General features: G+C 35.3%; 1 protein-coding gene across 1 annotated transcript; it reads left to right on the top strand.

The window, feature by feature from the left end:
• Positions 1–10: 10 nt before the first annotated feature.
• LOC149770945 (aspartate--tRNA ligase, cytoplasmic-like) lies at positions 11–25746 on the top strand. The gene is made up of 7 exons (XM_089948952.1): positions 11–172; positions 1896–2010; positions 12327–12495; positions 15099–15201; positions 15821–15923; positions 24164–24238; positions 25555–25746. Exons 1-7 carry the CDS (start codon positions 150–152, stop codon positions 25729–25731), a joined length of 765 nt encoding a protein of 254 aa, XP_089805078.1. The 5' UTR covers positions 11–149; the 3' UTR covers positions 25732–25746.
• Positions 25747–26183: the final 437 nt, after the last annotated feature.

Raw genomic sequence — 26183 nt, 5'->3', positions numbered from 1 at the left:
ATGCACATTTGGGCACGTGTGACACCGGAAATAGATTTCTGACAGGGAGTGTACATGCATGAAGGACCACGTTGTTTGGCGACAGAAATATATAATTTAAAGTTGAGTTCTTGGCAAGGTGGAAGTTGAAAAGGTCGATTTAATAAGAAATGGCAGATTCAGCTGAGAACCGGTGAGTTAATAGGAAGATTACAAGAGAAGTGATAGGTTAAACCGACGAATCGAGTGATCAGTGATAATGAAAGTGAGCATTTTGGAAAGGGGGGGGGGGGTAAGAGTGCTGATCAGAAATGATGCAACCGGTATATATTCTGTCGTTAAGTACTTGCAGTTTATTTTGGCGACATGTATACACAGGAAGTAAATTACTGAGAATAGTACAGGATTATAACCTTTTTTGTTTTCGCAGCTGGGATAAAGAAGAAACAATACGTTCAAAATATTTCCAGTGGCAGTTGCTTGTATACCATTTAGGCCAGCACGACCTGTTACCTCACCACGTCTTAGGATACATACCCAAAACAGTTTCAGTATACTTTCTGATTTTTTTTTTACTGAGGCAACGGGTGGCTGAGTCCTACTAAGATTAGTATACCCATTTTACTGAAGCGTTGGTTACATGAGCCTATGTATAACAGAGCAACCTGGTGCAATTCACACCCAGGGCTGTTTCAGCCTATATAATCAAATGTTCCTTACATATGCGGAAAGAAATTCAAAGTTCTTCTTATTTAATACAAAAATGTCTGCATCTCATTGCATAAAGACATGTTAAATATCATTTATCTTTATCTTATATTTTCTTTTATATAGTCCACTTTGGGACCGTCCATAAATGAGTCACGCACCTAGGGGGGAGGGGGGTCACACATTTGTGACTATGTGTGATGAGGGGAAGGAATCAAAAATCGGCCAAAATCGTGTGACATCATTTATGGATGGCCCCTTTAGTAGTTAAAGTTTTAACTACTGTTTTAGACTTGTTTTTACATGTGTCCTTCAAGGATATTCCTGCTTTGAAAAAGAATTTCCGTGATACTCTTGGGTTATCTGTCATGGTGGACAAAGCATTGTTAGCATAATAATACAAAAATTATTTACATGATATAGGCTTAATAACTTGTTGAAAAATAATTCTGCTTTGCCAGTAGATTTTAACTACAGTCATCTTTTTGTCTTTGACAAGTTTTATTTGCTACATTTTAAGGTAGTGGATCATAGATATTGCCTCAGCTACATTGAGGCTACGAAGCTGTAGATAGTGGCTGAATGGTCTAAGGTGCTCGCACATCTCATCTCTGTATCTTTCAGTGTGAGTTTGAGTGCTGGCTTAACAACATGGGTCATTGAGAAAGCATGCCATAAATATCTTTGATTTTTTTTTTAAATCTCAGTTTGCACCTTCAAAACATGCCAATAATTACATTTGTCCAAACAGACATCAAAGTAATGCATGTATATAGTTGAAGTAGAGTCAAAATGCAGATATAGTTACAAGAGCAAATATAGTCATATACATGTGGATAGGTAGAAACGGGTTTTGGATATGAAACCATCTATTCACACAGCCATGTACCAACTTTTGCAAAGACCCTTTGCAGGGTTTGGGTGTGCCTGCTATAGAAGAGACTTGACATGGCGCTGATGAATGCATTTGGGACAAGTCCAGACATAACATATACCCATCATTACAAGTACAGCTTTAGCAGCCAATTCATCTGACTTCAAAATCTTTTTTCACTGTTAAATTAAGATAGAGTTGACCATATTTTTTATTTTGGGGGTGGGGATATAAGACAATTCATTTTGCAACCTACTTGCTCAACCTTGATTTTAACGGCTTGACCCAGGCCTTGCATTATTTCTTACTCATTTGATGTCCTGTTCATTTTCAGGGTTATATCTGAAGAGACACCAGCCTTATCCAAGAAAGCTCTTAAAAAACAGCAGAAAGAGGCAGAGAAAGCGGCAAAGAAGGCGGCTAGGAAAAAAGAAGGTGAAGAAGAGGGGGTAAGCTAAATATACTGTATTTGATACCTGTTCATGCCTTAAAACACATAGACCATCTTTTGTCAAGGTTTGCATAAAAGTGATTCTAACTGTACATGTCTTGATCCTAGCATAATGTCATAGTATGGAGGCAGCTGCTAAAATCTCTAGAAATCATAATTTATTCATAAGCTAACATCATCCACATATTTTGTATTATTAGTTCTTAATGCTATGGGATAAATCAAGTCTCCAAACCACTTGTTTTATTCAGCATGACCATGTTAGGAGATAGAGAGAATGCACCTTCAAAGTAAAAGAGCTCACAGTATAGCTGAAGGTAGCTAACTCTCTTTTGGTAGTCTATACACATGATGGAAACATAGTTTTCATATCATTGGTGTGTGGCTATTATAATGGGCTTTAATCTTGTTATTTTGTCAAATATGTTACTTAATGACATATCGTGCAATGTTTTCTCTAGGTTGTGCCTTTTAGCATAGTAAAACTAAAACAGTGCATTTAGACATCTGCAACTTTTTATGGAAGACAGCAAACACAATAACTGTAAGATTGTGCTGTGTGTTAACTATTAGCCATCAACTCATTCATCAAGAGTCATATTATAACATTCAGATCTTGCACCAAGCTTCTCATTGATGAAGACTTTCATGTTTTACCATACTTTTGAGAAAGCAAATTGTAGCAGTTAAAGAATAACATACTTTGCCATGGTAAATACTTAGGTCAGTGAAGGTGATAACAACTGATATCTGATATAAATATCATTGCTATGTATTTTAGAGGCTGTGAAAAATGAACTAAATGAGGGTGACATGGCCTCAGGATTTCATATACCATTTCCAGGAGTGATAACTTCTTGCTTAAAAAAGTGCATGAGAAAATATTGGTAATATGCCCCATAAGGTAGAAGAAAAAAAATGACGAATTAAAATCGGGATATAATTTCTTTTCAACTGTGCAGCAATTTGAAAGAAATGTGAACATTTTTCTCGAACAAGAACGTGAAAAAAATTCTGAATAAGTTAGCATGAAAGAGAAATACTATTACAAGATTAACACAGTATTTTAAAGGAATGTAATATAAATATTGGCATTTGTGTTGATATAAGATGTAATATTCATGTTGATTTGTCTGGTTCCAGGTGTGTTAATGGATAGTATTTTCCTAAAAAAGGATCTTCCAAGCATGAAACCAGACTAACTGTTGATACACTACCAAACAAGAGTCCTTTTTATCAAAATAACGCAACATTTCATGAGACCCTCATCTACGTCAAAACTCTGTTTTTCATTGTTCAATTAGAAAGATATTGATGCCGTGATTTCATTTGCAAGTAACAGTGAAATTTCTTATCATCCTTGAGGACATCTTCTCCGTGGGAATTCAGGAATTCTCTGAAAATTGTTTTCTCCACAGTTGTTTGTATCTGTGAAAGAATGCTTTTATTTTATGAAGTATTCATTTCACTTGGTTGCCTTGCTATCTTTAATCAGTTATGATTGAGTAGGTTTATTTAAGGTAGTTTAATTAGATTACATACACAATAACAATTATAACAGTGTCTCGATTGATTGACTGAAATGAGTTACCTGACATATGACTGGGGCCACTGGTTCTTAAGCATGTAAGATTTATATGCCTTTTAATTTTTTTGTTAATTCCTCCTCCTTAGATTCAAAAGACATAATTAACGTGATAATAGAAAAGGAGGTCTGCTTTTTATTTAGTGCAACAATACAACAAATGCTTCTGCTAGTCCGATATCAAAACACGGTCGGCACGTAATTAGGTTCTCAGAGAAATGCTCGTGGACATAGCTGTTATGGTAGATTGACACATTTTACATTTAATTACAAGAGGACACATTGCAGTTATGATGATTACACTTAAAAGGAACTAAAAGATAGAACTTGAACACAGTTCAGTCAATAAAAAAATATTTAATTGGTATTTATTTATGAAAATGCTGCCTCAACTAGGCATGACATTTTCATTGATCGTGATTTCCTTGAATATTGTTAATTACAGTGTACTAAGAATGTTGTCTGGAAAGAAAATGTAACAAATTTTATGACTTCTTTTTAATTTAAAGCTGATATTTCAAAATGTTGATTAAAATTTCCAGGTCCTATCTACCATTTTTGAAGAGAAAACAAGTGATATATCAAAGTTTCCATTATCAATTTTTATCTAGATTTTCTTCCAAGTTCAACAAATAGGGATCAGTTTTGGGGTATTTTCTGATTTAAAAATGGGATCCATGCCTGACCCTGCATTGTAAGCCGGTTCACAGGTTATCAGGGTGCAAGTTATTGAGGGAGTGGTGTAAGATGATGTCAGATCTAGTTCTATACTGTAGGTGGCTTTAAAACCATATACTTAGGCAAATATTTTATATATACTTTATGAGGAGACTTGGTCAGCAAAAAATTGAAATTATTCCATGAGTTTCATAAATTTCATTTGAAATGAGTATAGATCTCAGAATCTTATTAGATAAAATATAAGGATAGAAGAGTGAAATGTGTGAAATACATCCAGAATCCATATCCAACGGATTCAGCTAATGTGGTTATGTGAGAAAGCTTGCCAGTAGCTTCTCGTGGCTCAGTGGTTCTTTCCGGGGTTTTTCCATGGTTGTTCATCCACCATTAATACTGGCCACCATGTGTAGCCTATCTTGTGCTGAAAAATGGCGTTAAACCCTACAACAACAACAACACTTTGATTTTTATGCCATTCATTTTTCAAAACATGTCTGTAAAGGTAGATGAAGTTTAGGTTCATTGGTCACAACGAGTAGCATTATAGCTTCTTTTGATTTTCTGCTCATTACAGACTTTCATGTAAACTGTATTTTGATCTTGGTGGGTTGAGCAACTGAATCATCCAGATGTTGTTTTTATAGCATGACCAAACTAAGATCTGTTTATTTTTACGTCGGTGATGATTTCATTTATAGGATGGATTAAAGTGAGCAGGATACAGTTGTCTTTTGTTGAACATAAATCTGGGAGAAAACAACATACCCTGTAATTATGATTTTGTTGTACAGTGCATCCAGGGCAGTAAAAAGAATAATAATAATGATGATGATGATTACAATAACAATATTCAGTGTAAGTTACTTTTTCAAAATCCAGTTTTAAAAAGGTAAAGCTGTATATTGCAGTCACCTTTGTACAATGGCCAGGTTTGCCTTTTGTTGTTAGTGAATGCTGGTGACAGGTTTAACTGTACTTTGAATCATGTGTTGTTGAGTCAGACCGTAGCACAGTTTGAAGCTTCAGTTTCCTTCTAAACTCAAGTTTATTGAATCCTGAACAAGGAACAGTTATTTTCATGAACAATGAAATAGTAAAAAAAACGTGTAGTCAACCTCAACTGATACAGAGTTGGTAAAATTTGGAAATCAAACATTTATTGCAGGAATTAATAAATCCATGACATGAGTGCCCATGATAATGATGAGTTTGAACTTCTTGGATAAACAGCCCTTTTTTATAAATTACTCCACATTTTACCATTTCTGAAATGAACATTGAATATTTAAGCTGGCTGCTTTGAAAGATTAAGGGAAGGTGGCAAATTCTGATATGGGTACTGTTATATATGATTTGAATTGTATTTCCTTTTGTTCATGATTTTTTATATATAATTTGTATTGTGTGATTGACCTTTATCCATAATTGAGGGTAAGAGTTTGGCCTACATCAAATGTCGCGTAGGATAAATATGTTTACTAAGCATGAGTTCTGGATACAGCCTTGATTCTGATTTTCTAGAAATGAATTTTGTTTACTGTTTGCTGGAAATTTCCATTAAGATAACAGAGTAGAGGGGATCTGTATAAGATTGTTTATGAATTTTCAGGAAATTAACTTTTGACCCTCATCCTGGTTCTCAGATTGTGTATTATGTTTTTATAACAAGGGTGATTATATAGTGTATTGGATTTACTTATTGTTACCATAATATCCAAAGTGGAACCAGTCTTATTGTTGTGATCAGTGTTTATTTGAGAGAGTTTATTTATTTATATTAAACACTGGGATTACAACATGCTCATTAATACTTTTTGGACCATATCATCACTATTTTGGGATTACTGTGAATTAATTTGAGGACATTTTTGGATTATATCATTGTTATACATGAAGACTGTTAACACTTCACCATATTCCAGGCTATTGGTACATCAGCACATTCAAGGTTGGAATTTGGATCACCACTGGAATTCATTTGGGACTATGTACTTTTGGACGTGTAGAACTTTACGACAATTTGGGATTTAATTCACGCTGTCATTTCTTCTAAAATTTTCTCTCTTTTTTCTTGGAAAATAAATTATTTGTTGAATTTTACAAAACTTGATGCTTTTCGTTTTATTCTATTACTTAAAGGCTATAACTCGTACCAGTACATCTATGTAAATAACACAGTAGTCATAAAAAGAAGAGGTGTCAAATACTGATATGGGTACATCAATGTAAATTCTGATACAGGTATATAAGTGTAAATACTGATACAGGTATGTAAGTGTAAATACTGATATTGGTACATTACTGTAAATACTGATATGGGTACATCAATGTAAATTCTGATACTGGTATAGAAGTGTAAATACTGATACAGGTATATAAGTGTAAATACTGATACAGGTATGTAAGTGTAAATACTGATATCGGTACATCACTGTAAATACTGATATGGGTACATCAATGTAAATTCTGATACAGGTATATAAGTGTAAATACTGATACAGGTATATAAGTGTAAATACTGATACAGGTGTATAAGTGTAAATACTGATATTGGTACATTACTGTAAATACTGATATTGGTACATCAATGTAAATTCTGATACAGGTATATAAGTGTAAATACTGATACAGGTATATAAGTGTAAATACTGATACAGGTATGTAAGTGTAAATACTGATATCGGTACATCACTGTAAATACTGATATGGGTACATCAATGTAAATTCTGATACAGGTATATAAGTGTAAATACTGATATCGGTACATCACTGTAAATACTGATACAGGTATGTAAGTGTAAATACTGATATTGGTACATTACTGTAAATACTGATATGGGTACATCAATGTAAATTCTGATACTGGTATAGAAGTGTAAATACTGATACAGGTATATAAGTGTAAATACTGATACAGGTATGTAAGTGTAAATACTGATATTAGTACATTACTGTAAATACTGATATTGGTACATCAATGTAAATTCTGATACAGGTATAGAAGTGTAAATACTGATACAGGTATATAAGTGTAAATACTGATACAGGTATATAAGTGTAAATACTGATATGGGTACATCACTGTAAATACTGATACAGGTATATAAGTGTAAATACTGATACAGGTATGTAAGTGTAAATACTGATATCGGTACATTACTGTAAATACTGATATTGGTACATCAATGTAAATTCTGATACAGGTATATAAGTGTAGATACTGATACAGGTATGTAAGTGTAAATACTGATATTGGTACATTACTGTAAATACTGATATGGGTACATCAATGTAAATTCTGATACAGGTATATAAGTGTAAATACTGATACAGGTATGTAAGTGTAAATACTGATATTGGTACATTACTGTAAATACTGATATGGGTACATCAATGTAAATTCTGATACTGGTATAGAAGTGTAAATACTGATACAGGTATAGAAGTGTAAATACTGATACAGGTATATAAGTGTAAATACTGATACAGGTATGTAAGTGTAAATACTGATACAGGTATGTAAGTGTAAATACTGATATTGGTACATTACTGTAAATACTGATATTGGTACATCAATGTAAATTCTGATACAGGTATAGAAGTGTAAATACTGATACAGGTATATAAGTGTAAATACTGATACAGGTATATAAGTGTAAATACTGATATCGGTACATCACTGTAAATACTGATACAGGTATATAAGTGTAAATACTGATATGGGTACATCACTGTAAATACTGATACAGGTATATAAGTGTAAATACTGATACAGGTATGTAAGTGTAAATACTGATATCGGTACATTACTGTAAATACTGATATTGGTACATCAATGTAAATTCTGATACAGGTATATAAGTGTAAATACTGATACAGGTATGTAAGTGTAAATACTGATATTGGTACATTACTGTAAATACTGATATGGGTACATGAATGTAAATTCTGATACAGGTATATAAGTGTAAATACTGATACAGGTATGTAAGTGTAAATACTGATATTGGTACATTACTGTAAATACTGATATGGGTACATCAATGTAAATTCTGATACAGGTATATAAGTGTAAATACTGATACAGGTATGTAAGTGTAAATACTGATATTGGTACATCACTGTAAATACTGATACGGGTACATCACTGTAAATACTGATATGAGTACATCAATGTAAATACTGATATGGGTACATCAATGTAAATACTGATATTGGTACATGACTGTAAATACTGATATGGGTACATCAGTGTAAATACTGATATTGGTACATGACTGTAAATATTGATATGGGTACATCAATGTAAATACTGATATTGGTACCTGACTGTAAATACTGATATGGGTACATCACTGTAAATACTGATATGGGTACATCAATGTAAATACTGATATGGGTACATCAATGTAAATACTGATATTGGTACATGACTGTAAATACTGATATGGGTACATCAATGTAAATACTGATATTGGTACATTACTGTAAATTCTGATATGGGTATATCAATGTAAATACTGATATGGGTACATCAATGTAAATTCTGATACAGGTATAGAAGTGTAAATACTGATATGGGTACATCACTGTAAATACTGATATGGGTACATCACTGTAAATACTGATATGGGTACATCACTGTAAATACTGATATGGGTACATCAATGTAAATTCTGATACAGGTATATAAGTGTAAATACTGATACAGGTATGTAAGTGTAAATACTGATATGGGTACATTACTGTAAATACTGATATGGGTACATCACTGTAAATACTGATATGGGTACATCAATGTAAATTCTGATACAGGTATATAAGTGTAAATACTGATACAGGTATGTAAGTGTAAATACTGATATGGGTACATCACTGTAAATACTGATATGGGTACATCAATGTAAATACTGATATGGGTACATCACTGTAAATACTGATATGGGTACATCAATGTAAATACTGATATGGGTACATCAATGTAAATACTGATATGGGTACATTACTGTAAATACTGATATGGGTACATTACTGTAAATACTGATATGGGTACATCAATGTAAATACTGATATGGGTACATCAATGTAAATACTGATATGGGTACATCAATTTGAATAATACAGCAGTCATAAGAAGTATATCATTAAGCATTCCCATTTCACATTAAGTTTGTAAACCTCTTTCATAATGAAACCATATGTTGCTTCTTGTTGTAACAGCTTGTGGCAAATTAGTTCGTTTTGATTCATGATTGATTGCATACATCAAATCAATGAACATTCATGTTTTTTTTAAATACGTGTTATACACAATACAGTACTCCCTCATTGTGGAAGTTGTAGGCTAAGCCACCTTATAGTGAGACCACCTTATAATGAAGTACAAGATGCAGTACTCCAACATTATGATGTTATCAGTGGGAGCCACAGTGAGATGGCCTTATAACAAAGTTCATGATACATATAATTTATTGCTGCTTAATGAAATGAGATTCATGACCATAATCACCTTATAACAGGAATAGTGTTATAATGGATGGTCTTATAGTGAGGGAGTGCTGTATCATGTACTGTGACAAAAGGACATTATAATTATTGATGAAGCTATATATATATATATATATATATATATATATATATATATAACCAAGTAAGGTACCTTAGGTTTAACCTGTATTTATGCTACAAAAAAGGATGAGCATTATTGCTCCCTAAAACTAAGTAGTGATATAGGGTTTGAAAATTCACTTCCCAAACTCAGAATGGCGAGAGAATTTCTAGTGTTCATTGGCAATGAAACTTTTTTGGGGCTGATGTGTTTCTTGTTGACAAATATTGCAGACTTTGTTCACTCGAAGTCCGTTATTTCTTCTAGAAGTTTTCTTTTTTTTAAAGTTTATACGAGCACCTTGCTTTTTCTCTTCAGTACTAATAAATGCATTATTCACAAGATTGTAAATTATTACAACAAATAAGGTATCACAGATATTATCTGTATTTCTGATACAAAACGATGAGCATCATAAAACAGGCTGCTCAATATTACTCTCAAAACTAGTGATGTTGTAGGATTTAATGCCATTTTTCAGCACAAGATAGGCTGTACATGGCAGCCAGTATAAATAGTGGAGGAAGAGCCCGGAAAACCCAGGAAGGAACCACCAGCCCACGAGAAGCTACTGGCAGGCTTTCTCACATACCTACATTGGCCGAACCCGAGACTCGAACCAACGCATACAGAGGTGAGATGGCAGTGATGCGTAACAGTGAGTGCTTTAGACCACTTGGCCACTAGGGGCCTCCAAAACTAGTGTTAAAATTAGAGTTTGAAAATTCACTTCCCCAACTTGAAATGGTAAGTGACAATTTTTGTTGGTCAAGGGCAACTACTTGTTTGGGGCTGACATGTCTTCCCTTTTTTAATAAGAGAACTCATAAGAAATTGATGTAAATGAACAGATTTTCATAAGAAAAACCAAAGGTTTTATTTTATTTTAGCTTGCTTGTCAGATTTATACACCCCTTTTCTTCTCTGATTTGGCATCTCTCTGGCACCCTGTGCAAGCACACTGCTTGTATGTAGCCTGCATTGGACTGATTTCTATAATTCCATATTGATTAGGTTAACATATTTGATACTTGCCTGACTGAGCAGAATAATTTTTTTTTTACTTGACTGGGCAGAATAACAATTTTGGTACTTGACTGATTGGGCAAGTGGATCCCAGCTATAAAAAAAAAACCTGTTTATGATTCATATCATTTATCAGAATCATCATTACGTGTCCTTCATTATATCTTGGCATAGTATATATTTCAACACATGTACCATATATACTTGCTTACAAGTTGAGTCCAAAATGCAAACTGCGCTGATCCAGATCTGCCATTACATAATGCACTGGTAGATCTGGGTCTATGCAGTTTGTTTGGAGTAACTAGTAGAACAGGTAACAGAGATCTGCTAATGCATTATGTGATGGCAGATCAGTATCTATGTTGTTTGGAATTTGAGTACATTTGATTTGGTACTCTGATCAGTTTTTTTTATTTGTTGAATACACACCAATTGTGATTTTTACAAATCACATTGAAAGGTCTGACAGGTAATTATCGATCTGGAAAGACAGTAGAACCCCTGCAATTATCCAGTCTATGAACTTAAGTGCTGTCAGTTATGAGGATTGTTTTGTTGTAAAACCAAAGAAATTGATATCAGTGACAGGGTCTATTCTTGGATGGAATTTGATAGGTTTTTTTTTTTTAAATTGTGCATACAAATTCAACAAATAATGAATGAAAGTTTCACATATTTTAAAACTTTGCCATTATTTTTTCAATAAATCACCTGTATATTAAATTAACTTACCCTTTTTCAGATGGAATATGGGATTTCCATGCTAACTTTTCAGTTATAAAATAGACCCTGCCCACAAAATGAATAAATAACTTTTGATTTAGTTACAACCTGAATTTAATAAAAACATTAACAAAGAGGTACATTCTTAAAGGACACGCGTAGAAGGCACATATAAATATCTTTCAGGATCCAACCAGGGGCATCAACTCTGATAAGATTTGCGGGGTCATTAAGGCTTTGTTTGGTATTTTCCAGCAGTGACATTTAATGTTAACAGTGCAATCTCTTATAGTCTTTCTGCGTGGGTTTGAGTCTAGGATTTGGCCAATGTGGTTATGTGAGAAAGCTTGCCAGTAGCTTCTCGTGGGTCGGTGGTTCTTCCCAGGGTTTTCCTGGGTTCTTCCTCCACCATTAATACTGGCTGCCATGCATAGCCTATCATGTGCTGAAAAATGGCATTAAACCCAACAACAACAACAACAATCTCTTATAGTCATCTTCCATACTAATTCTTGACAGCAGTTTGATGTGCAACTCGGCAAGCTCTAGGTGCCCATGGTTGATAGAGATAAACCTACAAATCTAAAAAAAAGTGGGGGAATTATATCATGAGAAAGTCAGTTGATGGCTTGGTAGGCAGAATTCCTATGTCCAGATTTAGTAGTGTATATTTTCTTCATTGTTATAGGCTGCTGAAAGTGAGGCAGATTGTTCAGAAGGGTGCTATGGTGACTTCCCTCTCATCCAGTCGAAAGAGAAGGTGGGAAGAAAATTGTATAAACTGAATGAACTCACTCCAGCTTTGAAAGACCAGAAGATTTGGGTACGTGCTCGGCTGCAGACCAGCAGAAGTAAAGGTACTCTCTTTTTCCTTATTTGGTGTTGATAATAATGGGTCATTGAATTTGCTGCTGCTTTGCGTGGACAGGTTAAACTGTTGATGAGTTAGTAGTTTTCTTTAGAGGGAGTCACTGAGTTTTCAGAAGATGCAGATTCTATAGACTGAGTTTACCAGAGTTATGAGCCAGTGTGTTTTTAGGATGAGTTATCAGCCAATACACACTCTTTAAGCAGAGTTTATCTGAGTTATCAGCCAGTTAACATTGTTTAAAATGTGTTGACATGAGATATCAGTGAATACACATTTTTTAGAAAGAGTTTAACTGAATTAACAACCAGTAGACAAATTCTTAGAGTTCATTATATACTCCTGCATATTTTATTGATCAGTGAAATGAAAAGCAGTGATGTACATTTTTTGGCAGTATCCATGATATATCATTTTGCATACAAAATTCTTAACATGGCATGCTAAGGTAATGACAGCCTATAGTAATTATGTAGAAATAGAATCTTATTTGAAACACAAATTAACGGCAGGTGCCGTGTTTTAAGCTGACTTGGCAGGGTACAGTGCTGGTTGCTGATAGCCTGCAAAGCCATTTTAATTATGACAAAGTCTCTTCTGAGAGCACCCTCTCCAGCAATGTTGTCCTCAGCTCACTAAGCAGGGCAGGGTGATGGTCATCTGATAGGGCACAGTGATGCCTACTAGCCGGGCCATTTTAGCATGATAAAGTCTTATTTAAGGGAACCCTGTTTGTGAGAAAGGGCATTTTTATGCTCACTTTGAGCATATCAGTTAATATGTTTACTGCAAGTGGATAATATGGGTAAATCATGCCAGTATGATGTGCTTTTGTCTCAAACCTCAGTGAAAACGACTGAAAATCTGTCAGTGTTGCAGCAATTGAAGAAAACCAGATTCACTTTGCAGAGAGCACATGTCAATGTGGTAGTCACGTGACACCAACAAAAACATCACTGACACGTGCTCGGTACTTCTTGAAAATGGTTTTCTCCACCCTGCTGTGATACCAACAGGTTTCTGGTCATTGTTCTTAGAATGAATATGTTTAGAATTTAGTGTGCATTATATTTATTTGCAAACATTAAGTGACTTCTATATAATATGTCCAAATTCTATGTACAACATCTTTGGAAATTTGTTTATTGTCGATATCAAGTGACTGTATGACCTCTGATGTCATTGACATGTTGGTTGTGAGATTTGATATGGTCATGTGACTTGAAATGCATATGGCCAGATCCAGGTCATATTGCAGCAACGATGTACTTTCATGTAGTCTGTCAGTGGATTAAAGAGATGACAAATGCTATGCTCATGATTTTTGAGAAAATAAGTCATATTTCTATTGATTTCATGCATGTATATCTTGATGAAAGGTCGTTAAAGTTTGCTGGGCTGGCTAGTAAGCGGCTACCCAATGCCGACACCAAATGGTGAATTCCAACTTTTCGATAGGGAAAATGGACTCTGACCCTACACCCCAACAAAAATGCCCAAATATCAAAAATGGGGTGACAAGGGTCAGAGGAAACTCAGACTATGGTAAGGGTGGAAGTGTCAGTAACTACCAAAGTAGACAAATAAGATAGATTTGAAAACTTTATTAGCATCATCAAAAAATACTCAAATTCTGTTCAAATCCACATTTATTATTGAAATAAATTAAACAGGAAAATTGATATTCGTTCCAGCTCTATCCTTTTTTTGTTACTTGATATAGTACAAGATATATCAAACTAGTGTTCAGATTTGATGGAATGGAAAAGAGAAAATCAGAGGTGGATTTTTTAAAAAATTGCCTTTAATAACACTGTGATATTTTTTTTTACAGTTCTGAATTGGACATTCTGGAACATTCTGTTTCATGCATCCTGTATTCTTCATGAATACATTTACTGTGTTTGAAAAGACACATTCAAATATGTTACAAAATTGGCATCTTGGTTAGTTTTTAAACTCCTGAAGTTGACCCAAGGGGGGCCTGGATTTTGGGGCGAGTGGGATAAACTTTGGGAAATGTGGAGAAATATGTTGAGTAACATTCTAGTTAAATCAGTGAGTGATGCATTCTTTTTTTAATACCATGTGTAATCAGGTTTCTTTACTGCCAGTGTAAATATACTTTTGTCAGTTATTACACTTGCTTAGATCAGGCATTGGCACTTTAGAACTGCTGTCCAGGTCTGCATGGTTATAGAGTGCTGAATGCCAAGTCATATTCCTCCCTTTAATTTCATTGTCATTTTTAAAACATACTACATACAAAACAAAAGTACATCTTGTATAAAATATGTTTCCAAAGAGTCCGGTGTGCCATAATTGGCATGCATGTCATACAGAGTAGCTTGCCAACAATTATACCCTAAAATATATACCATTAGTATTAATTCCTTCAGTTTCAGAAGAACGCCCCTTTGCCACTAAAATTAGAGCTTTGGGCATAAGGTGCCTGTCTTTCCCATCACTTTGTATAAGAGTTCCAGCCCAAACACTAAATGGGAACTATTTAAAATGGTGCAGCCTGTAAATTTTTCATTTTAGGTAAGTGTTTGGGATGTATTAAAGCTGTTACTCTTTTTCTTAATACAGGAAAACAATGCTTCTTTGTGTTGCGACAACAAAAATGGACGGTCCAGGCCCTGGTTTGTGTTGGTGATAGAGTCAGTAAACAGATGGTCAAGTTCACTGCAGGGTAAGGTGACAGATTCAGAGGTCCATGAATTGCATCTTCCACTGGATAAATGACAAATCAAAGATGAGAAACATTTACTAGAATACATAACACATGAACTGCAAAGTTTTGTGATTATTTTTTAAAAAAATATTAGAGTAAATTTATTTTTTGTTTTCCTGAACTGGATTTTTACTAGCTGTTATCTATTCTACATCAGTGATTTTCATGACTTAGATATGAAGCTGTAATAGACATAAATGTATATGATTGAGACACTAAACAATGGTGTACATTTTAGACATATATCAATTTTTTTAGCAAAGAAGAAACAAAATCACAGATGAAATACAAAGTTAATTTGCAAATTTACCTGTACTTGCAAACATGATAAATTTGACATGTAACTTGATGTGTCTAATAAGGTTTCGACTTCAGCAATTCTTTATTTTTCATGTAGTATTTATACCTATTACGTACAGTAATTAAAATTCAGACAGCTTGAAAACAAATTCAATTTACATTTCATTTCTTGAACAAATTAGAGCTGGAAAATCTTGTACTACAAAACTATGTAACACTTTAAGTGTTGATTAACATGTGCAATTTTAAATCAGCAAAAAGTGCGTTATTTTTTCAGCATCAACAAGGAGTCTATTATTGATGTCGAAGCTTTTGTCCGAGTTGTGGATCAGAAAGTAGAATCCTGTTCACAACAAGATGTGGAGCTACATGCTGAACAGGTATAAAAAAAATTACCATGTTTCTCCATTTATTAACCAGTGTCTATCTTTGACACTTTAGACAAATTTATCCCTAAAAAATGTCTATCTTTAGACAAATTTATCCCTAAAAAAAAACACACAGTGTCTATTAATAAGCCTACACATCACATTTCATCAAATTCCAAACATGGGCTAATGGAACTTAGTATAGCAAAAAATTACGAATCAATAAGATTAAACATACTCTGGTTTCATAAATTTTTGGTCTTGTTTTTGTGATTTTGTAAATAATAAAAAGGCCATGGGTACCTAAATTGGTAGAATAGTCTGTGTCAGACTTCGTGTATTTAAAGCATTTGCCTAGAATACAAAATTGAAATCAAGTCACAAGAATCTTTGACTAGTAATGATGCCTGAACAAGTTTACAGCCACTTTTGAGATACTGAGCTTCAATTGCATCTTAGATTGAAATCATAACCGAAACTATACATACAACAAAGGTTAGTGACTTGAATGGTTAAAACAATACTACCATTAGTATAAGTACCAATCAAACCCATGTCAAGATCAGTCCCTTACACAGTGCTTTCATCAGTGTCTGCAGCAACAAATGGAGCTGATGCTGCCAGTAACACAAAGTCAAATGGTCATTGAAGTGTATCTGTGTGACCTTGAACTCAAAAGACTGTCTGTAAACTTGCACCATTAGTATATTTTGATGATATTTTTGTTAAGAGTGCTAAAATTCAAGTTAGACCCAATATATATATTAGAAGCTAACTTCGAACAAAATGTTATTACCCTATTATGCACTACACCTACCCCCTGATAAAATACACACATATAGGACTTTACGGAAAACGATAAAACACAAACAATCAGGACTTTGGCAGAAAATGAAACCTCCTATTTCTCTCCTATTCATTTCATTGAGGAATAGTAAAATCAAGGTAAAAGCTGTGACAAATAAATCAAAACTAAACAAGTTACTCAGTGTCGGACAATACAGTAACTGGTATATTTGACTTCATAGATATTTTCTGAAGAAAAGAATATACACTGAATTCTTGAAAGTTTTCTGTCAGGAACTATATGAATGTGGTACTTTCTTCAAACAGTTTTCATTCTCTCTTTCTCAGTAGAATAAGATTTTGGGTTATTTTAAATTATGTGCGTGTAGATTGGATCCTGGATTACTGATTACGACATTGCATAATCAGCTATACCATTCTGCATGGTGTAAATGTGCAATTTAAAGTACAGCATCACTGCAGAAGGTAAATACATATACACTGGAGCCTGGATTGTGGGTTAGGGATTGTACGTAAAGTGCCAAGCCTCATTCTCATACTATTGTGTCCTTAAATACTAATAACCTTTTTATTTCCTTACTGATTTTGTATATTGATCGAAGGCAGTGAGTGGAACTGTGTATATATTGAATGAAGGCAGTGAGTGGAACTGCTTGTATATTGATTGAAGGCAGTGAGTGGAACTGCTTATATATTGAAGGAAGGCAGTGTTGAATGGAACTGCTTATATATTGATTGAAGGCAGTGAGTGGAACTGCTTATATATTGATTGAAGGCAGTGAGTAGAACTGCTTATATATTGATTGAAGGCAGTGAGTGGAACTGCATATATTGAATGAAGACAGTGAGTGGAACTGCTTATATATTGATTGAAGGCAGTGAGTGGAACCGCTTATATATTGATTGAAGGCAGTAAGTGGAACTGCTTGTATATTGATTGAAGGCAGTGAGTGGAACTGCATATATTGAGTGAAGGCAGTGAGTGGAACTGCTTATATATTGATTGAAGGCAGTGAGTGGAACTGCTTGTATATTGATTGAAATCAGTGAGTGGAACTGCTTGTATATTGATTGAAGGCAGTGAGTGGAACTGCATATATATTGATTGAAGGCATTGAGTGGAACTGCTTATATATTGATTGAAGGCAGTGAGTGGAACTGCGTATATATTGATTGAAGGCAGTGAGTGGAACTGCTTATATATTGATTGAAGGCAGTGAGTGGAACTGCATATATATTGATTGAAGGCATTGAGTGGAGCTGCGTATATATTGATTGAAGGCAGTGAGTGGAACTGCATATATATTGATTGAAGGCAGTGAGTGGAACTGCATATATATTGATTGAAGGCAGTAGTGGAACTGCTTATATATTGCTTGAAGGCAGCGAGTGGAAATGCTCGTAGATTGAATGAAGGTGTTGAATGGAACTGGCATCTACCTCATACTGCATAGATACACCTGCATTGAAACAAAAACAAATGCTTTATAATGAAAAAATAATTTCCAAATGTTTGAGATGAAATAATCAATCACATGTAATGAAGTCTAGTTCAGATAGTTGAGCTTGACTGATCATTAGCGATGTACAATGAAAGCAGGTTTGTGGGAGGAGGGTTTTCTGCATCACCTGTGGCTCATTCTTCACTGAGTTTAAATTAATAGTTTGAAGCAACCACACAGTCTATAAAATTTGGTATCCCAGTAGCTCCAAAAGAATGGATGTATTTTTTCTGTGCTTGGGACATTACATTTTAATACAGGGATTTAACTCTTGTTAGGACATCCTTTGGATTGTTATGAATTCTCTTCACAGATTAGGGTACATTTATGCTGTACAGCAAACATGATTGAATAAAATACATTTCTCAGACTTTGTATAAGTTGCAGATGTGGTAAGGAACCACTCTGTTGGTTTCAAGGGTCATGGTCATGAGTACTGTGATGAAAAGAAGAAAAATGGTTTAAATAGCTTGCTATATCCTGATGCTAATCCCCAGTACAAGGTGAATTCCTTCCAATTAATAATTGCTGGTCTTAGAACAAAAATAACATGATCCCAGTCTGATGCTTTCATTACTTCTTTTATTCAGAATATTTTCCTTGCTGTTCTTGCATATCTCTGGGCACTATTATTTTCACCATTTAAAGTGTCATCGGCGTAATTGCTGCCTATCATATATTTTTCTTTAGTAGCATTTGACATTTTCTTTCCCCAGATCTCTGTTCAAAGCGTTCTGGCATTTTGGACACCAGAATCCTCTCCAGTTTGGAAAGGCTTTCAGGGACACAGTCTAAAATGGACCCTCTGCTGCTTCCCCCCCCACCCGCCCCCCGCCCAGGGCCTTCAAATTTCTGCCCATTTCAACCTGTTTAAGGAAGAATCTGTTAACACAAGATCGAGACACATGCTGTAAATGTTGATGATGCTGTTTGTGAGGTTCTTCCATATCAGTTGAGATTCTGCCTTGGATACATGAGAGGTTATGCTTGAGCATATGAAAAATCTCTTGAGGGCAGCTGAGATTTTATTCAACAGCTTCATCCCTACAGTGGTCTTCTAAGATCTTAGGGATCAGCAATGCTAGTCCCTGGTTGCAGACTCAGTCTCAGATTAACTGGCAAAGAGATCAAGCCGGTGTGTCCCAGGAGAACTGCTATACCCATTTTAAGACTCTCTCTCACCTATCTTTTGGAAGAGACAGCGTGGCTAGAAGTGCTCGGGCAGAAGTCTATGTATCCATCTACATGTCCTCCCTTGCCAAGTGTCTCTTTTCAAAACATCCCAATCGATGCCAGACTAAACTTTTTTCAGGGACATTGCTGGATTTTATGGGAAATTTATGGGTTCATTGCACAATAAAAAACTATTACCGGCTTCATTTTCAGGACTCTTCATTACTAACAATGATCCCCATCCCCAAGGGATGTGGTTTACAACATTCTAAGTAGAGAGGACACCATATATTCACAGTCCAGGACTCTTTTCCCGGATCTTCAGTTTTTTTTAAAAAAGGGAAGGGGGTATTTAATATAATATCAGTCTTTTCACAATCAGAGAAGACTCTTTATGAATTTTTAAGATGGAGACCTTCAGCTCAGTCGTGAATGCAAATGGTTGAATAAATAGTCAATGTCCTTAGACTCCAGGATCCTGCTTTCATATTCCCATACTCCATCACACAGGAAATTCTTGTCATTTTGTCTGTTCTTGGAGGTTTTTCAGGTTTGTGTACTTTCTTTTGGTTTGGCTTCTGCTGATATAGCCTTTATCAGGGTGATTGGTGAAATAATAGCATACTCAAGGTCATGAAGGGTAGAGATATCAGAATTTTAGAAAAAGTCAATCAGGTACCCGATGATGCTAATGATCGGTTACCAGGGTACCTGATCAAAGGGAAATTATATTAAATGTGAGCCTGAACAGCTTTGTTGTAAGTTCGTACATGCCATCACAAGAGGCAAAAAGGTGCAGTTTGAGCTTAAAAAGAGTGATCTATATATTACATGCCATAATTACATAAAACCTTATGAAAAATGTACATTTATTTCTGCTACTTACCCGGATCTGCAGTTACTTAAAATTCTTGTCACAAATCGGGTAAATCCATGTGGATTAGTACAAGAATACAGACACAAAACAAAATGATAAATTGTTTATACACAACATTCACTTTAACTAGTCTACATCACGTTTTACTTTTGCTTAAAGGTCATAAAGTCTAGGTCCACAAATTTTGTTTGCTATATTATTTTACTGTAGAATTCCTTTATCAAAATTTGTAAAGCGCTGTTGATTTGTCCTTTTTCTGATGTTGTTGTTGTTGTTGTGGGGATTAACGCCATTTTTCAGCACACGATAGGCTATACATGGCGGCCAGTATTAATGGTGGAGGAAGAACCCGGAAACCCCCCAGAAAGAACCACCGACCCACAAGAAGCTACTGGCAAGCTTTCTCACATACCCACATTAGCCGAATCCGAGACTCGAACCCATGCAGACAGAGGTGAGATGACAGTGATCTGTAACAGAGAGCGCTTTAGACCATTCGGCCACTCAGGGCCCCTTTTTCCTGATGTAATATGTTCTTCAGTTTAACAAAATCCCTCTCCTCTAACATTTTTCAGTCATAAACATCCAAGAGTCACATTGATAAAGCCATTTCATTTAAGAATATTTTGGCGTCATGTTTTTTCAATAAAGACTGGTTCACTACATAAGTGTGTATCAAACTATAATTAATCTGTGACAGAAGGTTTTAGATTCAGCAAACCCATCCGTTTTCTTCAAAACATGTCATGTACAGTTACTGTAAATAGAAAATAAGGAAAGTGTTTGATTACATAGCCAAATGGTTGCACGTGTTGATGATATGAAGATCAGTAGACAGAGGTCAACAATGGATCAATGTCACATGACATGAGCCTCAAACTATGCTCATTATTTCATGTCTCGCTCACTTCTGACATCAACAGATATAATCTTTGACATGAACTTGGAAATATGTTATTTATTAAAAAAAATTATTTTTAACATAAACTGAATGGGTACCCTATAGCTAATTTTATTACCTGGGTAATTATAAACAGGTGGGTACTAGAGCACCCGGATACAAATTGACACCTTGAATTAAGGGTTCCCATCTTCCAGTACTGGTTTTTGCACACCATTCTCAGACATGCCCTACTGAGACATTGAGACTAATCCCCAATCATGGGAAGTCGGATCTGATCCCTTCTCAGAAGTTTGCTTACTTGGGGATGAATTTCTTCATCCATCAAGGGACAATTCATTTCTTCTACTCTCAACCCTCCCAACCCCCAGTGAACCAGGACCACACAGATGATGAGTTTTGTATTATATCTCTAGGAATTCTTCCTGCTGCTAACAAACTGGAGACTCACTGAAACTTGTCAGCTCTTGATTCATTTGTTTTCTTGTTCCTGTTGCTATCAGAGTTGGTGGCTAAATTTGTCTAGAGCACCAATACACGTCCAGAACCTAACTCCTTTTCTGTACATTGATGTGTCATATTCAGGTTTTGGTACTCATCTAGAGCCCAAGGGTGGGTGCTCGTCTAGAGCCCATGTGTGTAGGCTTCAGGAAGAATCTTCTCTTCCAATCTACAGCCTAGAAATGAGGGCTGATTTTTGAACACTACAGGAGTGCATCAGTTGAATAAGACACATAGCTTCAGAGGTTATCACTCTCTGAGTCCACCACAGGACAGGCGAGATAAATATTCTGTGTACATCCTTACCGAAAAAGGTACAGGCAGTCCTCTAGGGGGAAAGCAAATAGTAGACTTCTTTACAGAAGTTGAACTTGCAACGACTTTGTTTCCAGTTCCAACCAAAAGGGCATGTGCAGTGGACTTCTTCAGTCTGAAGTGGGATTGACTTTACTAACATTGCCTGACTTTTTGGAATAAGTTCTTCGCAGAGTTAGTATCTGCATATCAAAGCTCATCCTGAAAGAGAATCTAATTCCCAGGTTTATGATGCCAAATGGTGAATTTTCTTCAATTGATGCATTTGTGAAATGCATGGCTCATATATGACCCCCTTTAACTTCATTTGTAGATTATCTTCATGCTCTTTTAGAAGAAAAAGCCCACTTGGTCTCCTCCATTAAGGGCTATATGGCTGCCTTTTCCAGTACTGCTTCTCTATGAGCTTCACAATAAGGTTGGACCCTCATCCTTCAGAATTGATCAAAATATGGCATTTCATAATCATTATTCTTTGGCTGTCATGAAAGTTGTCTGCTGCTTGTCTCCAGCTTCTTTCCATTCTACCTTTTATCACTGTTAAACCTGAGTGATGGTATTTATGCATTAGACCCATGAAACTTGGGCCAATGATAGTCATATTGGTGTCAACTGTGACAAAAGTTTAAAATTTTGGTCTTTCCTTTGAGATCAGAATTGCTGGGAAGGGTTATTTCATATGTCTCACGTATGATCAGGCAGACAAGTCATCAAGCCATTGTTCAGTTTGCAGTAGAGCACCCTACTTATGACAGAAGGTTAGTTCGGTCTTACGACCGCTCCGGTGGTCTAGTGGTAAGAGCATTCAGTCTTACAGTTATACTTGGGGCCATCAGTCTCCAACTAGGCTGGTTAAGACAGCAGTGAAATAGTAGGTAGTGATCACTGTTTTTTAAAGTTTGTTTGGGGGGTGATGAAAAACTAATTTTATTTTGTGCATCTTGCCTGTTGTTATTTCTTAATTTCCCTCCTCCCTAACCATTCACATGTCCATTCAGTCCAAGTCTAAATCCAAGAAGGATGTAACTAAGGCATCAGTCCTGGATCACTTTTTTATTCTAAGACTTAATTTATAATTGGAGGAACGAATTCACTTTGGACTGGTAACTCGCACCAGGAAAATAGTTAGCAATACAATAATAGCAAGTAAGTCATTATATAATTAAAATTCACTTTACCTTTTAAAGCATAATAGGAATAAACCATCAGTTTTTAGATCAAAAATTCAAAGATCAAGTCAGCTTTGACTGCCAATTACAAATGATGTTCCACACAATAATGCTTGTTTTACATCACACCAGGTTGAGCCTTTTTTGATGACATACACTTGGGTAAGAAATAGCCTATTGATCTTGGGGTTAAAAGGTCAACCAAATTTGATTACAGTCTGTCAAGTTCTTCAAAGGTCAATAACAGAAAATAAATTAAAGGGTAAAGTTCTAAGCCAAATGGGCCAGTACTCCATAAAATGTTGCCCCCAAAAATTAAACATGACCAAGGTCTTAATACAAATCCTCAGACTTGACCTAGGTTGTAATACAAATCATGCAAATTGACCCAGGTTTAATACAAATCCTCAGACTTGACCTAGGTTGTAATACAAATCATGCAAATTGACCCAGGTTTAATACAAATCCTCAGACTTGACCTAGGTTGTAATACAAATCATGCAAATTGACCCAGGTTTAATACAAATCCTCAGACTTGACCTAGGTTGTAATACAAATCATGCAAATTGACCCAGGTTTAATACAAATCCTCAGACTTGACCTAGGTTGTAATACAAATCATGCACATTGACCCAGGTTTAATACATATCCTCCAACTTGATCTAGGTTTTAATACAAATCCTCAAACTTGACCTAGGTCTTAATACAAATCCTCAAACCAAATTTTATTTAAATGAAGTCCTTAAAACATTACTGAACAGAAATGAAATAGTAGGATAGTAGGGAATGGGATGGTATGGATGGACAGAGTTAACACTGTATGCCCTTACTTTGATGTGGAGGTATAGTTTTAATACTAGACAAATTTCCAATAAACTTGTTTGCATATAGCGTATCAAAAGAAAATTGAGTAAATAAAACACTTTTATGACATCTAATTTAGCTTTTTATGTAATTAAATGTTTTTGATATCTGTTTGGTCCTAATTCATACAGTTCTTCTTGTAGGTGTGGGTGGTGAGTTCAGCATCTCCAAGGTTGCCCTTGTTGGTGGAGGATGCTGCAAGACCAGAAACAGCAGAGGTAAGCATTAGTATTAGATCAACATTAGATATTTATGATGACAAAGTCTTGTGCATTATTTTCAGAGAAAAAACAACTGACAGCATCTTTAATGGATGGATATAGTGTTAGTAACCTTCCTTCCTACCGTCTCATTTAACTTCATGGTCAGCAAATTGTGTTCCCAGTCATGAATTCAAGACAAATTTAGTGCATGTCTTTACATTGAAAACATTTAGGATAAATTTGATTTTCACCATATTCCACCACAATTAATGGAGTTATAGCCTCTGTTTGACTTTTTCCCTTCATTTGCATCATAATTTCATTTCTGCAGAATAATTTTTTAAAGACTAAATGTTTTTGTATGAGACTTCACATAAAACCCTGTATCATGTTTAATATTTATCATTTTCCCAAAAATTTAATGGAATTATGGTTCTTATTTGACATGTGACTTTGACCTCATTTGCATCATACTTTTTTTCCTCAATAAATTTTAAAGGACTTTGTGGATTCAAACCAAATCTTGCATGGGGCTTTTCATTAGAACAGTCTTGTAAAGATTTCATCTCGCCCTTTTTGAAAATATCTTGACAAAGTTCTGGCCCCATTTAACTTAGAAATTTTCCTTAATTTCCTTTCCACTTGGTAGCTTTTGAAGGACTTCATTAAATGAAGATGAGAATTGGTATCACCTTTATGTTAATAAGATATCAGGTTCACTTTTCAAGGTTATGGATGACATACATTTGGGTAAGGAAGTAGAATATCTGTTCTGGGGTCAAAAAATTAATGATCAAGCAAACTGATGGAACAAAGAAAAGTGATTTCTGCAACAGTGACATTGGTTTTTCATATGAAACCTGGACCAAGCATTGTCAATGGCTTGCACTCGTTGAAGGAAGGAACCTGTCAAATTTGGGGTCAGAGGTCAAGGTCACTATGACAAAGAAGAAAATGGTTTTGACACAAAATTTCAGTTATCTAGAAATAGGACTATGAAATGTAATGTGCCATCCATGGTAGACTTCTTATACCAAGAAGAACTTCAAAAGTTTGAATATATGTATAAATTTAAATGTAGTTGTCACACAGAGGTGACCTTGTCCATGTCAAGGACAGATTTTGAGTAGACTTTATTTCAGTCTGTGCTTTCATTTAGGTGCTCATGGATGCACTGAACAACCCGTTAAAATAATGAGGTCTCTACCCCTGCATGTATTTGGATTATTTACTTTCTAGTTGTGAAGCTGTTATTGGTGCACTTTAGGCACTATAGGTATGGTCTCGTGGTTATTTTTCATCCAGTAATAACAAAACTCTTATCATTTCAGGGATTTGCCACAGTGCACCAAGACACCAGGCTAGACAACAGAATCATTGATATACGGACAACAACAAATCAGGCAATCTTCCGACTGGAGGCTGGAGTTGTCAAATTATTTCGAGAATTTCTTGACCAGAAAAATTTTGTGGATGTTCATACACCAAAGATAATATCTGGTAATTGATCATATTTGTCTTAGAAGCATATTTTATCTTTAACAGCTTTGTCCGTATTATCATTTTAACTGAACTGTGTTCCTAGCAGATACGGTAACGCTTCGATGGCCTAGTGGTTAGAGCATCTGCCTCGGATGTGGGAGGTCGTGGGTTCGATCCCAAGCCAAGTCATACCAAAGACTTAGAAAAATGGTACTAACAGCTGCCTCACTTGGCACTCAGCATTAAGAGGTTAGTGTTAGGACTGGTCAGCCTGGTATCAGGATAATGTGACTGGGTGGGACATCATGCTAAATGTTTGTGGCATGATGCCCCTGTGCTAGACATCACTATAAACTGCCACACTGCAGACATCATAGCGATATGACTGAAAAATTGTTAAAGCTACTTTAAAAATCCAAATCACACACACGCCTAGCAGATATGGTTTCAGCGTAAAAATGAACAAAAAACACAATCA

This window comes from Sinohyriopsis cumingii, unplaced genomic scaffold (assembly GCF_028554795.1).
Source record: "Sinohyriopsis cumingii isolate HCF-2022 unplaced genomic scaffold, ASM2855479v2 utg002197l, whole genome shotgun sequence".
Lineage (NCBI taxonomy): Eukaryota > Metazoa > Mollusca > Bivalvia > Unionida > Unionidae > Sinohyriopsis > Sinohyriopsis cumingii.
This window is presented reverse-complemented; position numbering and strand designations above follow the sequence as displayed.